Source organism: Carassius carassius, chromosome 46, assembly GCF_963082965.1.
Source record: "Carassius carassius chromosome 46, fCarCar2.1, whole genome shotgun sequence".
Taxonomy (NCBI): Eukaryota; Metazoa; Chordata; class Actinopteri; order Cypriniformes; family Cyprinidae; genus Carassius; species Carassius carassius.
This window is the reverse complement of record NC_081800.1, coordinates 23,166,792-23,182,633: the sequence shown is the minus strand read 5'-3', so window position 1 is coordinate 23,182,633 and position 15,842 is coordinate 23,166,792. Positions and strand designations below refer to the sequence as shown.

Sequence of the window (15,842 nt, the reverse complement as noted above, 5' to 3'; positions counted from 1 at the left end):
ATATCACAGTGCCAACGACCTGAGATTCACTGTGTGCCTCATTATAACAGTTACAATTCAGTACAGTCTAGACTAGTGCATTCGATCAAAGTGATGGTTTTAATATGTGAGAGACTGATTTAAATTACAGACAAATACTAGTGAAAGACCAAGACTGTTGTTTTAGCTTAACTGAAATACTATCATAGTTTAACATTTTAAATGAGTTTTTTTATATATTTTATAAAAATATATATTTTACTATTTTTTTTTATATTGTTTAATATTTTCAATATTTGTAGTTTAAGTTTTTTTGTACATATTTTTTTCTATTTCAGTAATATTTTCTTTTCTTTTTCTTTTTGGTTTTAGTTTTATGATAATCCTGAACAAGGTGGGCCCTGAAAACTTGTAAAAAAGAAAAAGGACATTTAAAACAGCACACAATATATATTTGTCGAGCCATAAAAAATATAGTGCAATTGTTACATTTGCAATAAAAAATAAAATAAAATAAAATAAAAAAGACTGCAGAGTTACATAAAATATTTTCTGTTGTAATCTGAGTACTGACCTGTCGGGAGCACACATTCCAGACTGACCTTTCGAATCTATTCATGCATAAAAGTGTGTGGGAATGACAATGCATTTTCACCAGCTTATTCTGAGAAGCAGCAAACTTCAGCAGCATTCAGTCTTCCTCCTTATAAGGATTTAAAGGGAACTATAAAGCGACCTCTAAAAAATTATTAATGATATAGCCTATATTTATAATAAAAATAAACAAATTAACTGTTTATATATAGCATTTTAAGAACATGGTAGTTAATATGGTACTTAACTATTTTGAAAACATGGTACTCACACTTCCTTGTATCTGTTGTTACGTCATCTCATGAATATTAAACGTCAGTGTCTCGCGTGCATAGGCAGTGCCTGGTACCTCGAGCTGAAGTGAACTGACTCACACACATGATACAGTTTATAAACCGGTAAGAAAACATATTAAATGTTCTTGAGGAATAACTTAAATTATGACTGCACCAAGATGTAATCATTATATGTTTATTTGGACAGACTATAAACTTGCAAAGAACCAGAAGATTCTCAAAACATTTACTACTGTGAAAGACGCCTACTGAAATGAATGTCAATAAACTTGACTGACAAATACATGTAGCTTCTAAGTCTGAAATGAATGTTTCATACCTAGATAATTCTTTAAACGATACGAATTCACTTTCTCTCAGAAAATTGATGTTCGTTTGTAGCTATGTTAAATTTATTTATAAATATAGGCTATTAAATTATATATTAATAGGACTGCTATATGAAGACAACTGCATTTCATTGTCTATACTTGTACTCTGCACAATAACAATAAAGTTTAATTTAACATTTTATTTTTCCCCTCTTACAAATGGTATTAAACTCGATAGTGTTTTTTGGAGGTCTGATATAGGACATGATTAGTTCTGCCGCAAGTGGCGCTGCGGATTTCCCAACATCAGCGAACAAAACCAAAGGGAGGAGGCGACTATCTCCCGGACAAAACCCCCGTCAAACCGGCCTCAAAACCCATCGGCAAACGCTCCTCATCATCCGCTGCGTCGCAGATCGGAGGAAAGGCATTAAAGGACGCGATGGAGAGCAGGCTGCTCGAGGAGCGCGTGTCGTGAGGGTGAGAGGTGCGGCAGCTGTTCATGGTGCTGAAACTGATGCGGTTTGGGAAACCGAAGAGCGGACTGATCGCGATCCACCACCGGACACGAGCTGCTTCTCGGGCTTCTGCAGTCAGAGCTCATCCAGTATCACATCAACGAGAGATTTAAGAAACGCGGCAGGATGCAACGCAAAGCATCAGGCGAGAGGCAACCGGGACCGGCCGCACAGGCCAAGAGCGTCGTCGACGAGCCCGTGACACAGCAGAATGAAGCCCTTCAGGACGAGATCCAGAGATTGGAGGATGAAAACGAAGATCTTAGGGTTTGTTTGCTATGCTTGAGAAATTATGAAGATGAAATCTATTATGTTTAAAAAAGATGAATAGAATAGCTAGGAGGATGGATAGATAGATAGATAGATAGATAGATAGATAGATAGATAGATAGATAGATAGATAGATAGATAGATGTTGTAGAAATGCTAGACAATCAGTACTTGAAAAAATGTAAATAAATAGGAAAAAACAAATATGCACAATGCAAATATATAACTACACAAATTAAGTTAATTAGCAGTAAATATGATGATAACCATTAGAAAAATGTATAAATGATACATATGTTGATAACTGTGAGCAGACCTGAATTCTGTGGGTCAGCACATCAAATTATTATTAAAAAACGTTTTTTCCCCGTCTTTTAATGACTCCTCTGCTCAACAAGTGCATGGCAATGTTATTTTCCAAACACATCTTGATTCCTACTCAACACGATACTGGGGGTTAACAAAAAGAAAGCCACGATAAGTCTGCAAAGATATTGTCCAATCATCTTGAAATAACCCTAGTACATAAACATTATGATGATGAGGGGGCAGTTTTCTCAGGTGACTTGTTACCTTCTGAGAGTGAATCGAACAATGAGAGATGCAACATTGTAACAATTTATTCCCTGTTTCAGAACAAAGCATAGTACATTTATGAAAATGGCCTTGGTATGTGCAAAACACTAATTTGCATGTTCAAGCAACAGTTTGCCAAAGATTCCTTAAGCATGCTTTTTATGGAAATGTGCAATTATTCAAATCATGTAAATGTAGATATAACTGCAGAATAGAAAGCATGAAAATAAGGATTTCTCAAATTATTATTATTATTATTATTATTATTATTATTATTAATGAGCACACTCTGGTTTTCATAGAATGAGATTGAGGAGATGCGAATGGAAATGGAGGAGATGCGTGACACCTTTTATGAGGAGGACACCTGTCAGTTACAAGAAATGCGGCGCGAACTTGAGCGTGCAAATAAGAATAGTCGTATCCTTCAGTATAGACTCCGTAAGGCTGAACGCAAACGACTTCGCTATGCACAAACTGGAGAAATTGATGAAGAACTTCTAAGGAGCTTAGAGCAAGATTTGAAGGCAAGTACCCATGTATTTATCTTTAAATGAAAGCAGAAAAGGTCTTTGATAATTACCCATCCAAAAGCATTTATTTGCACCATTTTTATCTAATTACTAACTTGTCATTTAGTTGATGCTTCTATCCAAAGCAACAATGCAATTATTACCAAGACAGTCTCCCTGGAGCAACCTAAGGTTAAGTGTTTTTCTCAAGAGCACATTGATAGTTTACAAATCAGATCTTTAACCACTAAGCCACACCCCCACATTCTGACAGGTTGCCAAGGATGTCTCTGTAAGACTCCACAATGAGCTGGAGAACGTGGAGGAGAAACGAACAAAGACAGAAGAGGAAAATGAGCGACTGAGACAGAAACTTATTGAGGTGGAAGTCACCAAACAAGCCTTGCAAAATGAGCTGGACAAAGCCAAAGAGGTAGGAATGCAAACAAAAATCACTACAGCAGATCTGAATAGGTTTAAATTCATATTCATAGCGTAGCTTTCATTTGTTGTTTCCAGTCTCAGAAACGAAGAGGAAGCAAAGATGCACAAAAGCCTGAGAGGAAAACTCAGACTCCTACAGAGGTGAAAATGAAACACTGACATCAACCAGTATACTCTAGGATCAAATGAAGGCTGTTAGTTTAAGTAATTAATTTAAATCACAACCAGTAATGCAACCAGTAATTATTTTGTATTTTATTTTGCAAAGATATGGAGTGCACTACATTACTAACTATACAGAATGAAAAGATGCCATGCAATCAAAAAACAATATATATATGTATCAATTCATAAAATGTTAAGCTGTTGTCACATTTACTTTTGCTCTATAAAATTATGAAGTTTGTGGGCAAAATACAGTTATTTCAATAGAAATCCATTATATTTTGTACATGAAGGAGACAAAGTTGCGCATTCAGGTTTTGCTTGTAGTCAAGTTGGTCACTCAAATAAGCTTTGTTCACCAACAGAAAGTTGTTTGGTTTAAAAGTGACATATTTGGAATACATTTCAAAACCATCAACCATCGATCTTTTTTTGTCCACAAAATCTTGCCAAAACAGCACTTTAACAAGGCACTTTTGTCCATAGGACAATGAGGACCTGAAATGCCAGCTGGCCTTCATTAAAGAGGAGGCTACCTTAATGAGAAAGAAAATGGCCAAGGTTGACAAGGAAAAGGACCGTTTGGAACAAGAACTACAAAAGTATCGTTCTTTCTATGGGGATCTGGACAGCCCTCATCCAAAGGGTGAAGCTGGTGGCCCTCCCACTACAAGGGAATCCGAGCTTAAACTCCGCTTGCGATTGGTGGAAGAAGAGGCCAACATCCTGGGACGGAAAATAGTCGAATTGGAGGTGGAGAACCGTGGCTTGAGGGCAGAGTTGGATGATCTTCGAGGGGAAGAGTCATCTAATGGGGGCTTGTCCAGAGCGGAAGGTGGGACGGGGCGGGAGCAGGGGTCGGAGCTTTCGGAGCTAAGGCAACAACTGCAGTTGGTGGAGGATGAGGCGGAACTTCTAAGAAGGAACTTGGCCGATGTAGAGGAACAGAATAAGAGAGTGATATGTGAGCTGAACAAACTGCGCTTTAAAGAGGGTACAAGGCACAACTCGGGTGGCAATGCAATGGGTGCCGCTAGTGGAGCTAGAGACAGCTCCAAAGCCGAGGCATTGCAGGAGGAGCTGAAGGCAGCAAGGAAGCAGATCAATGAACTGAGTGGGAAAGTGATGCAGCTGCAGTATGAGAACCGTGTTCTGCTTTCCAACATGCAACGGTATGATCTAGCATCTCACCTAGCCATCACACCACGGGACAGCGACGCAGAGAGTGACACTGGTCCTGGAATTGGAGGGCGTAGAGGTAGCGATGACGACTCATCTTCCTCTCGCCTCCCTCCCCATCGTAAACGTGAGGGTCCTGTTGGAGGAGAAAGTGACTCGGAGGAAGTCTGCAATACTCGGTGCCTCACACCAACTCGTTCTCTTTATTCTCCTGAATCCGCTCGGCTCCTCTCACGCTCCATACGGGACAGGCAACAGATGATTGACATCCGTGCGGAAGCAGAGCTTTTGGGGCGAACCATTGACCGGCTCATAGCCGACACCAGTACCATCATTGCAGAGGCACGGGTGTTCGTGGCTAATGGGAATCTTTTTGGCTGTATGGAAGATGACGAAGATGGTGGGCGAATCAGGGAGCACGAGCTACTCTACCGCATCAATGCTCAAATGAAAGCTTTCAGGAAGGAGCTGCAGGGGTTTATAGACCGACTTGAAGTCCCAAAACCTGAGGAAAGAGATTCAGAAGAACCATTATCTGTGAGTCTGGCTAGAGTATGTGTGTCTATGTGAAGCACAACAAGAATGTTTGACACACCATAAAGGAATTGTTCACCCAAAATTCAAAGTTCTGTTATATACCCTTGATTCTCTTTCTTCCGTGAAACAGTGAGGGGCCGGTTGCATAAACTGCTTAGACTAGTCTTAAAAAGTTAGCCATCTCATTTTTTTTGCCGGTCATAACTGTTAAAAGTCAGTTACAAAAACGTAGACCGGCCCAATTTAAATCAGAAAAGTGGGACTGATTATCTCTTGGCTAACTGTTAGTTGGTCTAACTAGTTCTTAAGACACAGTCTTAACATAGTTGTTATGTTTATGCAACCGGCCTCAGGGGCAAACAAGTTCATAAAAGGGCAAAAAAGAGCACCATATTAGTAGTCTGTAAAATGGACTCTATTCTAAGTCTTCTAAATCCATATAATACTTTTGAGTGAGAAACATAAAAAAATAAGGTTTTAATTCACTAAAAGGTTAATTTGCATCAAGGTTCATCATGTCGAGTTTGACATAAATGACAACTGGTCACAAAACATACCAGGACATATAATATTTGATTTTACTGATCTAAATTTTTATTGAATGAATGTAAGCACAAGTGAGATGTGACTTATAGCAGAGCAGTGTTGATATTGTTAACAAAAACTAAAAATATATTTAAAAAATTTGTGTTAATTAAAATAAAACAAAAATGAGAAGGGTTACTTTAGCATTTTAAATAGTAAAATCACTACAAATAAAACTAAAATAAATAAAAAATAAGATTAAAAATAAACTAATAAACATGACAAAAGCACATAAAATTACTCAAATTAAAATAAAACCTGAAAATATAAAAAAATATAAATAAAAACTAATTCAAAATTTTAATAAAAACTATAACAGTATAAAAAACTCTAACTATACTGCAGCAGAATTAATTTCTGTGAATACAAATTTATATTTTGGTCTGTTCATCTAACAAAGCTATCATGTTGCTACAGAAACCAAATAATGCAAAGTCATTCCTTTATTTAAAGGGGCCATGAACTGCCTTTTTATAATTTTGTACTGTTCTCTGAGGTCAACTTATATTAATCTCAAGATTTTTACCTAGACAAAACATCATAAATGAGAAGTAATAGGCTATTTTCTGTCCTCTTTTGACCCCCTCATCGGAACGCTCTGTTTGAATAGTTATGTGGATTGTAGACTCAGAAATAAACACCCACTGCTACGATCGGCTAACTGTATTTTTGACAGCCTACATTCTTCATAGATGGACTCTGCTGTGATTTAGGTAAAAAACACATAGATACTCAGTACATATCAAGTACAAACCGTTTTGTTGTGTTCAGGGCATTTTTATTGTTTGTTTTCTGCATAGACCCGTGTTTGCCTCTCTAGTTATTGACACTACGTGCACGAATAGGTGGGTGGGGTTAAACAGGCTGTGATGTAGAGGCAGATGTTGATCTTTAGCCACACTATTACCTAAAAAATGGTGGCACATTCCATAACCTGTCATTATGGAAGATTGGCTTCAATATGAAAGTTTTGAATTCTGAAACTTACAGGATGTTTTTATAGAACAATATCAATGTAAAAAGATGAAGGGAATTTTAATTTCTTAGTTCATGACCCCTTTAAATTCCACATAAGGAAAGAGAACCACAGGAAATTATGACAATTTTAATTCTGAGGTGAACTATTTCTTTAAAGGGAGTGAGTTTGAATGTGGAGAACAAGAAAGCACTACATATTTCAGATTTCATCTCCTGTCTGCTTTTATTATTTAGCATTTAATTATTTTTTTTATTATTTGCCAATAATTTTTGGAAACTATGCAAACAGAAAATGTTAATGGCTATAATATTTCTCTCTTTCTCTCTGATCCTGTCTTCCCACGCACCCCTGTTCTGTAATGCATGTTGGTTAATCCTGCTGGTTATTCACCCAGATGTTTCAGCCCATCATTTTATTCATCCTCATTCTAGTGTTGTTCTCCTCACTCTCTTATGCCACCATTTTTAAACTTGTATTTCTTTTTACCCTCTTTTTTGTCCTGTGATCACTATCCGTTCACTCATTAGCATAGTCTCGCCCTTTGTTTTGTTTGTTTGTCAATGTTGTGTACGTCACCATGGTTGAAGAATCACAGGACGGTCACTTTCCAAGCACAGACAGCAACACTTAAGCACAGAAGTCTGCAAAACCTTAATTTCCAAAAAGCTGGAGACTGTTTTATCTAAGTTGCATATGTATGGCTGCCATTGGAAGGCACATCATCAAAACAAGAGGTTTATTTTTTTGCAACTAAAAATAATTACACATCACAAGAAAACACTGAGCCACTGGAAACTACATTACCCAGAAGACATTTCTTTCATTGAGGACTATGACTATCAGGAACACTGACGCTTGCTTTGCCACCAAAGGCTTGCAATGAAATATGCAACAGCAGTTTACTACTAAAGGGCACATTACCACATTACTCGGAGTGCCTGCCACTGCACTCTAAAGATACTGTACATTGGCTGGAATGATTTCCTGTCAGAACCATGCAAAGGTGAGTAAGAACATGGTATATAACTGTATACTCCGAGAGGTCAGAAAGAATATGCATACATGTGTTTGAATGGAGAATAAGTAACAGGGTTTATACTGTATTTGACTGGAGATAGGAATCATCTGATTGCATGTGTAATTTCTGTGATGAGAACATCTTTTGCATAGATTGATCGATTGCACAATTATCTGAAGAAATTGCACAAAAAAATTTGCTGGGATTGGCTAAAGAACTGTGGCTTTGATGACGTGGGTGTATGGGAGTCCAAGTTTACATAAAGTGCCTGTGTACGTGGTGACAATATGCACAGATTACCTTCTGCTGCGCTTTCTGTTGCACCACAGCAGGATCAGTCTATTGAGGAATGTTCTCCTCATTCCTGCAAGCATGTAATGGATAAGCAATTTGGAAATCAGAGCTTGCTTTCTTTATGAGTTTACTTAGCTTGTTGGCATCTCCAGTCTTCAAGTTGTCGGCAGTAGTTCCTTAGTAAAATAATTAAAACTTTAAATAGATTAAAATAATTGCAAAAACAATATCTGTTGAAGGGTTGGTTCCACAATTTATTTGGAGAACAAATACATTTGTTTTGGTTTAGATGGGTCTAAGTGATTGACAAGACAACAACTACTAATCTGTTTTTCCTAGCATGAGTCTCTTTTTGGGGATCACAAGTCATTTCTTCTCAATTTCCTGCCAGCTGAAAGTAAACTCTTTAGCATTAAAAACATCAAACACAACTCTGTACTAAAATGTACAAGTTCTACTGTGTTTCCATTCTCAGAGGCTTTCACTTTGTTGTTTTCTTTGCTCTACATATTGTGCTCGGAAAATATTTGAGTCAGCGGCCAATATTAAGGCTGAACTGTCGGCCGCCTGTTTATTGCACAACAGACACGTGTTAAATAAATAAAAGCGTGAGGTGTCCATTAAGAACTGCGGATAGCACACTTAGTATCCACTATTTCTGTCCAGTGGAATCTTAAAAATAAAATGGACAGAGTGTTTTAAGTGTCACAAATAGTCCAGTTGCCTGTGGGCATTAGTAGAAGTTGAAACAACTGGAACAGGCGTCACAAGACTGCAGTCTGCCAAGTCCTAAAAGCAGACTAGCAACAAGACAGTTTCACAGAGGTGGGGTAGAACTGGGCATTTTAAAATAGCCATGTAAACACTCTCCTTATGCCTTTGTAATTTTAACCTAGAATGTCTTTGACCACAGTCTCTTGCATGGAGACCACGAATGCCGGAATAAATCTGACATTATGACACCAGACACCTGGCAGGTCTGACGTTGCAGGGGTAAATACTTCGAGTCACTATAAAGCAGTTGTTTACCCCCTGAGCTCCGGACAGGATCGTAGGGCCGGATAGAGGAAACATTTAAGATCTGATGCACAAGATGTTTACGTCACACCGTTGGAAGCGAGCCTTCGCGGTCTTTGCACAGTAACATCCCATTTGAGAACAGGAGCTGTCAAAGGCGAGGCGGTACTGAAACAAGCGCAATCTTGATTTAAGCAACAAACCTGTACTTGAACAGGTTACTCATATACTACTCATAATCTGGAGCACCCATTTCAATTAATCAAAAACTCATGAGAGGGAATTACTGGAGGAACCAATAATACGATTCAACCGGTAAGGATTAAAAATGATTATTATACAAGTACAGAACAGAAAACTCCATTTTTAAATGATCTATGATCTTTCTCTTGGGCTGAAAATGTTGAATATATAACATTAAGAACCTTGTTGCCTAACTGGTCACACCTTACGCTAAAAGTAATGTAATATAAAAGTAAATTACTGACATGTGTAAGTGCATATACTTGCTCAGTGAATGCTTACTAACAATATGTCCTTAATATGTAAATAATTTATGGAACTATAAATTCACTTAGATCTACTACTATTGTGATCAGCTACTTTTACATACAGAGAGTAAGTGTGTCTTAATAAAAAGAGATTTAATAAAAAATCTCTTTTTATTAAAAGGTGAATTTCATATTTAATTTTATAACACACAATTACAGAGGGTATAAATAATGTCATATGGTGGTATATTCTGGAAATTTCATTAGTTACACTGGGTGTCATTTTCATTGATGGAAGAAAATTCCATCCCTAATACCTGCCGTAAATCCAATCTGCGTTACAGAAAAACTGCTACTATGCTACTATTCTGAGCACATCCAAGCGGGTAAAAGGCTCTGCACTTGCTTGGAACTTTGACCTCATCCCTAACCCAAAAGAAGCAGTGTAACCTTGCAGTTAAAGATCTAGGCTGGCTGTAGGTGTAGGTTTTGGAAGGATAGACCAATTACATTTTACTATTGTGCCTTTGATCAAGAGCGACCAGTTTACTCCAAGGAGACTCTCTGTGTTATAAAACTGACTTTAGAATCCCTGAAGTCCCTTTAGGTAACTTGAGCATGTCTAATGAAGTTGGTGTCTAAAGAGCGTGCTGACAGTTTCGACAGTTAAGTGCTGGTTTAAAGGACAGGGAATGCATATAGAGATGGGTCAAAGCTTTAAAACAGGTGTCCAGAGCAAATAGCTGAGATTTTGTTTCCTTCCATTCGTCTCCTTGAATGCAATACAATTATGAAGACTTCACTTATGTTCACATTCGTAACAGTCACCTAATTTACTTTGAGAAACCACTACTACCAGATACTTTGATTACTTAAGAGTACTCTAAATAATGAATAGGCTATTTCTCACTGATGAATATCTCTTTTGTTTTCATAGAGGTATTGGTGGACATGCCAATGTGGTCACTCCAGTGACCTTTCAGGAATTGCAGCGTAAGATTCTGAGCACAGGCACACATACACAGAAGAATGGCTGCATTGGAATTGCACTGTGGGCCAGAGCCTGCGAGTTGTGTGTGGGGTGGAGACAGAGCTGACCTGCTTGACAGTTTTGACTCAGAGATGCAGGAATGGGAAGATCAGTTACAGGACATGCAGAGAAAAATTGAAGAGGTGAGACAATTTTTTAACAGAGGTGATGCCAATTATTGTGACAGAATCCATATCCATTCAACCATCTCTATATCTAGAGAGAGAGAGAGGGAGAGAGAGATCCTTATTCAAAAATGTAAACAAACTTTCTATAAAGTTCCGTTGTCACTGCAATACAGCATGGAGTTGTTGATGTTGTGATAGTGGGCACAAACTAGAATTGTGATTGGCTGAAGGGATCTTAACCCCCTGTTGCCTAAGTTGGCTGCATTTATTGGATATAATAAAAGGTGCTTCGCCCAACAACACCCTGACTGTGACAGATGTTAACAAGCTTATTAAACTCAAAAGGATAGGGGTTACAGGCTACTTACAAAACATTCACAAACAGTCTCTCTCACACCAAAACACAATAAGTTAATGCATTCCTGCTGAAACTGGCCAAGCAAGCAAGTTTTATATTGGTAGATTAATTAACCTTTGAGCATGCAAGCCCTCCCTCTCACTGACCCATTCTAAAGTAGAAACCCATGTTGTTTACTTATGCAAATGTTGCATAACTAGTGCCAGTTGTTTTCACTGTCTTGTGGATTTAAAACATTTGCTTACATGTAGGTGGGCAAAAAATCATACTTGAAACCATACTAATGAGTTTGTCTCTAACATTGTGATTGTATTTCAGTTGTATAATGAGGTCAAAGCACGAAGAGAAGCCAGCGAGAGCAGCACAAACAATAAAAACCTGGACATTACTTTGCTTCCTGTAAACTCTCAGTATAGCCACCAGGCCAATGGTCGCCCCAACAACAGCCTCCCAATTCGTCAATGCAGTGAAATAAAAGCAGATCCTTCAGTTATGCAAAGCTTTGGGTTTCACCACCCCAGTGAATACTGTAATTGCTCCAACAATTACATGCTTAATCCTCTGAGCAACGGCAGCCATTACCCTGCCAGCTGTCATGATCTTGAAAGGCTAGATGCCACCGTAGACATACTCAATGGATACCTCCAACAGGACCCGCATTTTAGAAGGAACCCAGGAAATCTTGGAGCTCCAAACAGAGTGAGTACCTCTTTCATTATTGATAAATATCTCCTCAAACTGGGCTCTTATACCTCAAGGATTTGACTTTACACTTTTTCACATTATCCCTTCATATCTCCCTCTTTTTTTAGATTCAGAACCCCAAGGTATATCCAGTTTCACACAGTTATCAAGACAGCATGAAGACCAGCCTGGTGACGAACAGGTAAAGCCTTTCCGATCTCAACCTATCAGACTAATTCCTATTGTAGTCCTATTATCATGCATGTTTCTTGTTGGTTATAGACCAACGCAAAGTGTTTGCCCAGTTCCTTCTTGTGACTGCTTGGTTGATTTGTCTTTTCACCTTAGGACTGCCTCGTGTTTGGCTCTGGATGAGATTGATGAGGCTGAGAACAAACAGAACAAGAAATCAAGTTGGGATGACCCCCAAGCCTGCCATGTTATCTGTAAAGTCCCGGTTTCATCAAATGACCTTACCCTTAAAAATTCAGCTTCCAAACTGGTAATCAGACAGAGAGATTCTTCTCCTGTAACCCCTCGTTCCACTTACTATAAATCATCAAAGCAACCTGACAGGAAGTGCCTCTTGCTAGACAGGAAATCTGGCAGCCCATCAGTGTTGCGTAAGTTTGGTGCCATGTTGCAGGAGAATGAGGGAAAAACCCTGATTGAGAATGGTGTTTTGACCAACATTGTCTCCACTGAACCTCCGAGGCAAACCAGCACTCCTATTTGCCAGAGCAAGTTTGATGCCAGGCGGGCATCCTCACTTGCGCACGTCCAGAAATGCCATGCAGACTGTGATGTACTGGTAGCAGATCTGGAGCACAGTCAGGAGTCTTGGGCAGCTGGTCCTTCTAGACACCTCCTCAATGGAGACAGACATAGTGGGATGGGTGGTTGTGTTTTTGAACAGCATGCCTTGGCCTATAACTTAAGCCAGTCACAGTCTCACCTTAATTCGGGGTATCACAAGGTGGTTTCAATGTCTGAAGCCCACAAAGCAGGGTTCCAGAGTAAGGACTTATTCTCTGACTGCCAGATGGTAGAAACTATTCTGGGAGTAGGATCTCAAAACTTCAGTAAGGTACACAGAGGACATGGTGTTGATATGATGAGACTGGGAAATGACAACTTGGAGCAACTTCTGGAAATGATGGAAAGAGAGAACGACATAAGTCAGAGGGCCACATCCACCCAGCAACTGGACAACAAGCAGGTGAAGAGGGTACAGATATGATCAGAACACACACTAAATTTCAATGCTGTGTTTATATTCTGTCTGAGTCATGGTACACATGGTCTTTACCAGTGTTCCTCGTTCCTGATTCTGGAAAGCCACTTTCATGAAGAGTATATTTCTAAGTGTGCTCTAACACATTTGTTTTTCAGGTAAACCCAAAGACATTGATTATTTAATTCAAGCACATTGAATTAAAATTGGATATAAATTATATAGGAAAGTGGTTCTCCAGGACCAAGAACAACCTGGTCTCATTAAAATACGTACCTCTTGGTACCTTTCTGCAATACCGTTTTTACGTACCCTACTGCACATTAAACGATAATGTTAACAAATGTAAATTTTGTCAAACCATAGTTACACAGGATTTGAACCAGAGCTCCTCACCTCTCAAGTACATCTCCATACTCAGTGAGCTACCGAACAAACTTACCGTCTATGAAAACCCATAGATATGAAGCTGAATATGTGAGATGCTAACACTCAAAAGCATCTGTTTTCAAATCTTCCAGCATAGTAAAATGGTTTTGAAGTCATAACATAATATTCTTCAAGTAATTGTGCGAAAATTACGCTTTATTAATCGAAACTCTGTAAAATAGTTTGAAAAGGAATAAAAGGTGTCTGAGTTTTACTGCCTCTAGTGTTCATTCCTTTTGGAAACTGCAGTGATATATACTTATTGGTACGTATTTTGCATCTTGCAAAAAAATGCCCCCAGGTACATTTTTGCCATGAAACCAGGTAGACCAAGAATGAGGAATGTTGCTTTTACTGCAAAGGAGCTGTGATCGTGATCCCATTCTCCAATCTTCCCATTCTGCTACTTTGCTTTCTGTTTCTGCGTCAAATAAAGTCAGGTTACACTTTATTTCGATAGTCCACTTTAGACATTCTACTGACTATAAGTAACTTTGTAACTACATGTCAACTACATATCAACTAAATCTCAGAAATTTGGAACTACATGTCTACTAACTCTCAGAGTAGACTGTTAGGGTAGGTTTAGGGTTAGTGTTAGGGGTAGGTTTAGGCTTAGTATACGTTGACAATAAGTTGACAAAGAAAGTGTTAGAAGATATTAAGCAGACAGTCTACTAATACTCTACTAACTGCTAGTTGACATGTAGTTGCAAAGTTACTTACTGCTAGTAGAATGTCTAAAGTGGACTATCAAAATAAAGTGTTACCTAAAGTCATAACATCTTGGTACATAAAATACAAGTAGATTCACCCAAGTATTGATAATTTATGCATAAAGACACTTACATTAAAACATTTTTCTCTCCAGGTCAACTATGAGTCATCTCCTGCGACCAGCAGTAGCCATTTTTCTCGTCCTGTTCGACCAGCCAATCAACGCCGTCCATCCAGATGGGTTAAGCATACTCACCCAAGAAAAATCACCCACACATCTAGCCCAACAAGCCCTGGCCTGAATCCCAAACAATTCTTGAATTCATATTCCTGGCACACAGAAACTGTCATAATGTGAACAGGATCCAGCAAGCTTAAAAGGACACTTTCGCCCAATAGCATAAACTAAACTTTGACCTTCTGTAGAACACAATCTACTTTTTTTTTGTATATATAACCAACACCACCACATCAAAGTACCTTATATTGCAGCCCACTAGAATATCCTATGGTATTTTCCTTAAATAACTTCAAAAGAATGCTGCTTTCATTTAACTTTGCGCTGTTTGAAGTGCTTTGGAAAGAAACTCCGGTGGACATTCTCTGACCTGGTGAATTTCTGTGCCTATGAACCCTTTATTGCCTTTTCTCTTAATTTCTTTCTGTCATTCTCATAAAATATTCTTTCTTTTATTGTTTTTTGTTTTTTTATTTTCCAGAGTGCTTTGTGTACGGTGCAGTTGTTGCCATGCCATCTTGGACATTTTTTCTTTGTAACCATAAGCCTTCAATACCACGACTTAAGTGCCCTTGAGCAAGGCATCGAATCCCCAACTGCTCCCCGGGCGCCGCAGCATAAATGGCTGCCCACTGCTCTGGGTGTGTGCTCACAGTGTGTGTGTGTGTTCACTGCTCTGTGTGTGTGCATTTCGGATGGGTTAAATGCAGAGCACAAATTCTGAGTATGGGTCACCATACTTGGCTGAATGTCACTTTCACTCACTTTCACTCACTTCACTTCATATAAGCATGTTTGCAACAGGCATAACGTATTTAAACATACATGGCAGCGAGTTATTGAGACTTATCTATTATGCATAAATGCGTGTGCAGATGTTTTGATGTTCTGTCATAAAGTCCATTTCAGTACTGCATTAGTGCTTCATAATATTAACATGATAATGGGCTCATAATATTTTTTATAAGCCTTATTTAACTGCACTTTAGGTGGGCTGTAACTACTTGGTGTATGGTAATCGTTTTGCGGGAACATTTCTGAATTCTCCAGCCTTGTTTAAAAAAAAAAAAAAAAAAATGTCCACATCTGTGAAAAGTAAACTATCTTTTGACAATATTATAAAGAAGAAATGCTTTTGGAATGTTTATTTATTGTTGTGATATGACCCTTAAAAAATGTATGATTTTTTTTTTCTCCAGATAATAAATGCAAGTGCTTTGAAAAGTTACACTCTATGCTCTTGACTTGATATGTTTTTT

General features: G+C 38.4%; 1 protein-coding gene and 1 pseudogene across 3 annotated transcripts; both read left to right on the top strand.

Annotated features, from left to right (window-relative positions):
* Positions 1-1,444: 1,444 nt before the first annotated feature.
* Positions 1,445-7,616, top strand: LOC132129048 (protein SOGA3-like; annotated as a pseudogene).
* A 13-nt stretch (positions 7,617-7,629) lies between these two features.
* On the top strand, positions 7,630-15,121 carry LOC132129049 (uncharacterized). 3 transcript variants are annotated; one of them, XM_059540471.1, is made up of 6 exons: positions 7,630-7,948; positions 10,703-10,938; positions 11,600-11,980; positions 12,094-12,167; positions 12,314-13,184; positions 14,500-15,121. In XM_059540471.1, the coding sequence occupies exons 2-6, from the start codon at positions 10,795-10,797 to the stop codon at positions 14,701-14,703; spliced, it is 1,674 nt and encodes a 557-aa protein (XP_059396454.1). In that variant the 5' UTR covers positions 7,630-7,948; positions 10,703-10,794; the 3' UTR covers positions 14,704-15,121. The 3 variants fall into 3 exon arrangements, with proteins under 3 accessions (XP_059396454.1, XP_059396452.1, XP_059396453.1); XM_059540469.1 differs by having other exon boundaries at positions 12,314-13,193; XM_059540470.1 differs by lacking the exon at positions 7,630-7,948 and adding an exon at positions 9,010-9,589 and having other exon boundaries at positions 12,314-13,193.
* The last annotated feature ends 721 nt before the right edge of the window (positions 15,122-15,842 follow it).

Excerpts from the sequence above, each read along its gene's own strand:
- LOC132129049 (XM_059540469.1), top strand. The coding sequence starts at position 10,795 with ATGGCTGCATTGGAATTGCACTGTGGGCCAGAGCCTGCGAGTTGTGTG. Across the intron at positions 11,981-12,093 it reads ATCTTGGAGCTCCAAACAGA|ATTCAGAACCCCAAGGTATA; the intron begins GTGAGTACCTCT and ends CTCTTTTTTTAG. Across the intron at positions 13,194-14,499 it reads ACAACAAGCAGGTGAAGAGG|GTCAACTATGAGTCATCTCC; the intron begins GTACAGATATGA and ends TTTTCTCTCCAG.